Below are 6,886 nucleotides of genomic sequence, written 5' to 3' on the forward strand. Positions count from 1 at the left end.
TTACAGAAACACGGCCACACATTCCAGAGTTGATACACATCTGGATGCTAAATTCTCTGTTGTTGTGTCAGTGTTCTGTTAGTAACTGTGATGATTTGTTCCAGAATCCAGTCAAAAGAAGGCATCAGACACAATGTCTCCCAGTCCAACCAGCAACAGCCCATCTGTCTGCCTCAGGTCAGATTTTACAGAGAGAACCATGGCTAGAGCCAGTTAGAGATAAGGAATCAAGAGGGTATACAGTGGCTAAAAAGGCTTTGTTCTTCTCTTTTTAACCTCTTTGTTTCTCCCTCTTAGTCCATTTAGAAACTGTCAGAAGAGTGTGAAGAAGGGAGACGAGAAGAAGACAGATGCTGTCAACTCTGACCCCAACTCCCCCTCCTCCCCAAAACACAAAGGTGAGTTGCCCTATTTTGTTGAGTAAAGAAAACGTTTTTTACTGCTGTCAAAAGCTCATGACAAGAAAACGAACTTCTGTTGCAGTTTTAGTGACCACCCTCATCTGGTTAGGTACCCAAGCCATCCTTGAATATTTTCCTGCTTCCTCCTTCCTGCTTCCTGCTTCCTCCTTTAAGTTTAATCTGAGCTTTCTTTCTCTTGTCCTCTTCAAACCACTTTACTCTCTCTCCTTCCTGTCCCTCTTTCTCTACCATGGTTATAGAGGGGACAGTCACCAGTCCCACCACTGACAGGGTATCAGTGGCTAAAAAGCGTTTTACCCTTCAAGGCTTCAGCAATCTGAAGAGTCAGAAAGGTAACACTAGAGTCCTGGAGGCATCCCCCATGTTGTCATCGATCATATATGGCAAAGATATGTTGTCCATTTCGAAGTCAACCCCAAGCTCTCTTAACCAACCCTAATATGATTTTAGACAGGGCAAATCCTTTCCAGTAGTCGACTGCATCAGGGCTTTTGAAGACTGATATTTTGGCATGCTTTCCTTTGCAGAATTTCTGCACCCTGCTGGTAAAAGTCTAACATTACCAATGGTATTCTCTCGACCAGGTATACTACAGTATAGTTTGTGGTTAATACATAAAACATTAGAATGAGTATGTTTTAGCAGGTCTATCCCCCAGCCTCATTATTTACATGTGTCCAATAGGATTAGTAGGTAGCTAATTATTCTAGTCAGTTTCAGGAAGTTCTTCCCTCTGTTTTTCTATCGCTCCCTTTATCATTTCTTTCTTCTTCTGTCTCTCTTCTTCGACCGACAGGATCCCCCCTTAGCCCTGACCATAAAGCCAAACGCCACGAGATTAAGAGTGACCCAACTCCCTTTGGGTGTAAAGGTATTCTATCTAGCCCATGTCACACCTGTGTTTGACTCTGTAGTGCAGTCATCCACCCATCCTGACACTCCCTCACTGTAGTCATCCACCCATCCTGACACTCCCTCACTGTAGTCATCCACCCATCCTGACCATCCCTCACTGTAGTCATCCACCCGTCCTGACACTCCCTCACTGTAGTCATCCGCCCATCCTGACCCTCCCTCACTGTAGTCATCCGCCCATCCTGACTCTCCCTCACTGTAGTCATCCACCCATCCTGACACTCCCTCACTGTAGTCATCCACCCATCCTGACCATCCCTCACTGTAGTCATCCGCCCATCCTGACTATCCCTCACTATAGTCATCCGCCCATCCTGACTCTCCCTCACTGTAGTCATCCACCTATCCTGACCATCCCTCACTGTAGTCATCCGCCCATCCTGACCCTCCCTCACTGTAGTCATCCGCCCATCCTGACTCTCCCTCACTGTAGTCATCCGCCCATCCTGACTCTCCCTCACTGTAGTCATCCGCCCATCCTGACTCTCCCTCACTGTAGTCATCCGCCCATCCTGACTATCCCTCACTATAGTCATCCGCCCATCCTGACTCTCCCTCACTGTAGTCATCCACCTATCCTGACCATCCCTCACTGTAGTCATCCGCCCATCCTGACCCTCCCTCACTGTAGTCATCCGCCCATCCTGACTCTCCCTCACTGTAGTCATCCGCCCATCCTGACTCTCCCTCACTGTAGTCATCCGCCCATCCTGACTCTCCCTCACTGTAGTCATCCGCCCATCCTGACTCTCCCTCACTGTAGTCATCACCAATCCTGACTATCCCTCACTGTAGTCATCCACCCATCCTGACCCTCCTTCACTGTAGTCATCACCCATCCTGACTATCCCTCACTGTAGTCATCCACCCATCCTGACCCTCCTTCACTGTAGTCATCCACCCATCCTGACCCTCCCTCACTATAGTCATTCACCCCATCCTGACCCTCCCTCACTGTAGTCATCTCAGCACCATGTCAACTCCCCATCCTCCCAAAATGTATCTCTGTGTGACCATCATGCAATCATTATTTGAGTAACGGGAGGGAATGAATTGTGGTAGATAAATGTAAGACGTTCAGCCACCAGGGCCCGCTGAGTGCCATGGGACTGTCTAGCTAAAGACACTGGACTGACGAGGGACTACAAAATGGAGATATAAGAGTTCATTCTAAATTTGATGATCGTTGACACAGAAGATACGTACAACACTCTCTTGTTTTAAACAAGTGACAAATTAATGACATGCCATGTTGGCCTCAAAGGCCTTTGTAAAACTGATGGATGAGTCAACCACACACCTGTGTACTTGACACAGCATTCATCTGGACGATGTTGTAGGAGAAGACTGCTGACTGCCGCTGCTTCTTCTCCTCAGAGCCTGGTCAGACTCCTCACATCACTCTGAGCAGGGCCAAGTGGCTCAGCACCTCTAGTCTCTTACAGGCCAAGAGGAGAGGTAGAGTGACAACATGCCTGGGAGGAACACGCTGCTTCACTGTGTGGTTGACCTGGACCTTGCTCTGCTTCTTCACTAGCTTGTTCCACAATCGCAGACAAATCTTCTCTCTGAGATTTCAATTGAATATCTGTGTGATATTCACAACCGGAAAATACTGATTTGTGATGTTTGTTTACTGTAAGGCAAACTGTGTCTCTCTCTCAGTAGCATGTGTTGCAGTGTTGGTCTTGGCTGGTGTTGGTTGCTGTGTGTCTGTGTTTCTGTCTGATCACAATGCACTGATCTAGGTCTCACTGGATGCTATGACTCCAGGTCTGTTCTTCTTGGTTATTTAATCACATTCTTTGGGTTCTAATCTGGTTCTTGTGGTTCTGTTTGAGGATTTGCAGTGTACTCTCTCAATGGATGTGTTTGCATCAAGTTCTCATCACACACGTCACCTATCACTGTACATATCACCTTGTCTTGTGTACGATTGTGTCACCCCTCCTTTCCTCTTGAGTGTCACTCCCTTTCCCTAGTTTGACAAACTATCCTCCATGTTGGGATCAAACAGTCCATGATAATAACATTCTCTAAATTGAAATCTATCTTGGATGTGTCTTGAAATTGTTGGTGCCACTGCTAAATCTTAATCTAGATATCAATCGAGTTTGCTGAATTATATTACTCCCCCTTCTCTCTTTCCTACTCTCCTTCTCTTTCCCTCCTCCCCGTAGGTTGGAACAAGGCCTCTCTCTCCATGGACGCGCCAGAAGAGCTTGATGGGTACTCCAGCGCCGAGGACCCCATGAACTCTGACCCTGAGGATGAGGGAGGCAGGAAGCTGGTGAGTCATGGTCGCCAACATGTCTAAAACATGTTATGAAAGTGGTTTGTTATTCCCTAGCAACATACATGGTAACATGACACACTGGACACAAACATATTAACTTTTCCCTTTACCCTGTGACCCCAGGCTGTCGGCGACAGGTTCACGGTGGTGGCGGACTATGAGAAGGAGAAAGGAGGGCCTCAGGACCTGTCAGTGAAGAGTGGAGACATGGTGCAGCTCATTAAAGAGGGAGATGACGGACAGTGGTTTGTTAGAAACCTGGGGAGCAACAAAGATGGCTGGGTAGCAGTAGCCAACCTTCTCACCCTCATCACAGAGTCCAAGTCCTCGCAGTCCCTCTGCAGCTCAGGTACACTGGCTCTGTCTGTCAGTCTGTCTGTGCCTCTTTCTCTTCTGTCTCTCATTGCCTCTCTCTCTCGGTTTGTGTAAGAAAGAACTGTATCTTGCAACCCAAATACCTATTTTGAAAATTAACAGGAGTGTGTCTATATTTTAGTTTGTTTTAGAATTATCTGTGGACTCTAATGAAAACGAACTTGTCTGTGTTTTGTTGTTACAGAGGGCAGTGTAACTGCCAACCTCAGCACCTCCTCCAGCTGCAGTGAAACCTACACAAGTTTCTCTGACATCAAGCCTTAAAGTCCCACCCACTCTGAGCCCTGAGACACAGCTACAGCGCCACCCAGTGGTTGGCTGTTCAAATGACATGTGCACTTTTCCCCTCAACTACTGTTCAAATCAAATGTTATTTATCACATGCGCTGAATACAACTGGTGTAGCCTTTACAGTGAAATGCTTGCACAAGTTGGTTTTCATTAGAGTCCACAGATACTTCACTCTCACACTGAAGTGGAGGCTGCCTGGAATGTAGCAGAAAGCAGTCTAATAGCTGCTTATCTGTCAATGTGAAGGGAAGGTAATGAATGACTGCTTTCCTCTGGACATACTCTACTCTCAGGGACGAGGGGTAGTGTCCTAGCCTTTTACAGTGATTGAGGGCTAGCACACATTGGGGAATCATCGTATGGTGACTCGTACTGAGAACAGGAAGTTCAGGCCTCTCCCCTACCTGTTTGATAGAGATGAACAAGGAAGGACACACCCGCTCCATTCACCTGACCTGAGTCTCACACACAGGCAGGCTTTGTTAGCCTAGTGTGGTATCGCACCTCCCACTCCAACAAGGTGATATGGAGCCAGGAGCTACTCTACTGAACTCAACACTTCAACAGACAGACGCCTCAGTCTCTCTCCTGTGGACTCTGGTAACCGGTTGTGTCGTAATGTTTCTCTCAGTATCAGGCAGTCAACCTCTCACTATGTCCTCAGTCCTCTCATGAGTGACTTTAAAAATAGATGATGGATTTATATTTAATATGTTTCTACTGGATCCCCCAAGACAAACTGAACTGTAAAATTACCAAGACAATCACATTCTAGCAAGAATGCAAATTAGAATATTATTGTCATTAAATACTTTTTGAGTTTGGTCAACTCTGTACATCTATGGCTTTGTCCAGAGGCACTCCAGTACATTTCCAGTCCCTCTCCCTCCCTGTTTCTCCTTCCTCCACCTGTGCTGTCTCTTGGCTTTGTTCCCAGTGATCTGAGAGCTGGGCTTTAAACTACCAGGTGTTCCTTTAGGCAGGGTGATATTTAAACTACCAGGTGTTCCTTTAGGCAGGGGTGATATTACAGGACGGTCAGATATCATAGAAACTTCAACAATAACAGTGGTCAGGATGTTCTTCTGAATATTTTTCTCTTGGCTCAAAGTTAAATCCTATACACTACACAGAAATCCCCTGAAGATTGAGATTCCCGTAAAAAGATTAATGTCAGGTCGATTGATGTTGAAATAACTGCGTACTGTACCAGAGCGTATAAACTTTAAAGGCATTATTTTTATGCGTTAATCAATGTGTATAAGTTAATTTATTTGAGAAAGATGTGTACAGATATGATCCTATACCTCGTATTTTTCATTGAATATGTGTATGATGTGTATGAAGACCATGGATATGTTTTCGTGGGTCTAAGTATATCAAAGATATTTTATTAATTGGTTTGTGGGGCATGTTTTCATGGTAGTTTCTTAAAACTCCTGAGAGGAAATATATTAATACAAATATCATCCTTTCGCTCATTTGAGAATGCAGTCTGTACACTGAAAACCGAAGATGGAATATAACTATACATCCCGTGCTGAAAGATCAACACAGAATTATGGTTGTCTAAAATTTCAGCACACACAATAAAAGGTTTTTAACTGTTTTGGTTATAACCGTTTAGTTATAACTGTTTATAACTGTTTTTATAACGTGTTGTTCTACTGTATATATTTTCGATTTGCACCCAGTGAGATTAGAATGTTGTTACTGTGTGTCACATCGTTATGCAGCACATTGCAGCATTATTTTTTTCTTTATTTTCCTATGGTAACAAGTATTGATACAGATGTTATATAATTAATGATATGCATTCATATCTGTGTATATGTGTAAATATGTATCTTTGAGGTGTATTATTAAAGCCACTGAATAAAGTCTGAAACATTCTTTACTTTAATCCAATGAGTGTTTGTTTTTCTCATTATAAAACCATCAGATATGATTAAGTGATGTGGCCTTTATAGTAGTCAATCATTACTCACTGCGTGGTCGTTAGTTTATTTGAAATCATTTAACGTTGCAGCCACTGTCTTTATTTTATTGTCGTTTTTCAAACTCACAGGCTAGGCATGTTTGAAAATCTATACATTTGAAATTGTTTAAGAATATTGTCAATCGTTTTGTGATTTTGGCATAACACAACATAAAAACAGTACAGTATATGAATAGAAAACACCACGCACAACTCCGGTTAGGCTTCTTCTACCAAAAATATTTTATGAAATATCTTATTGAGTATATATATTACTAGAAAAGATTATATACTATGAGTCACCCCTAGTTGCTCAGCCTTAAAGGTGTGAATTCCAGCGTTCACTGAGGTTTGGTGAAGACCTGTTTTGTGGTCTCTAACTGATAGGCCTACAGTAGGGCCATCTTGCTTCACCGGTTCAAGGGTCAAATTGACTTTTTCCCATTTATAAATAATTTTTACTCAACAAAAATATACAGCCATAATCAAAACACTATTCGAGTATGTTTTTCTAGAGCATGGCTGCTATTATCCATGAAATCTTAATTTTTCTGTGATCCGGATATGAAATTCCCTCCACGTCACAGGGGAAAGGACCAATGGGCTGGT

General features: G+C 43.7%; 1 protein-coding gene across 1 annotated transcript; it reads left to right on the plus strand.

The window, feature by feature from the left end:
• Nucleotides 1-104: 104 nt before the first annotated feature.
• LOC311125570 (guanine nucleotide exchange factor DBS-like) lies at nucleotides 105-6,205 on the plus strand (the record flags this gene model as incomplete). The annotated part of the gene is made up of 5 exons (XM_084199598.1): nucleotides 105-177; nucleotides 298-398; nucleotides 3,518-3,627; nucleotides 3,757-3,982; nucleotides 4,193-6,205. Coding segments are annotated over 5 exons (590 nt in total), but the record flags the coding sequence as incomplete, so codon positions are not given.
• Nucleotides 6,206-6,886: the final 681 nt, after the last annotated feature.

The sequence above is a fragment of the Coregonus lavaretus genome, assembly GCF_964263955.1.
Source record: "Coregonus lavaretus genome assembly, contig: HAP1_SCAFFOLD_5505, whole genome shotgun sequence".
NCBI classification, from domain to species: Eukaryota; Metazoa; Chordata; class Actinopteri; order Salmoniformes; family Salmonidae; genus Coregonus; species Coregonus lavaretus.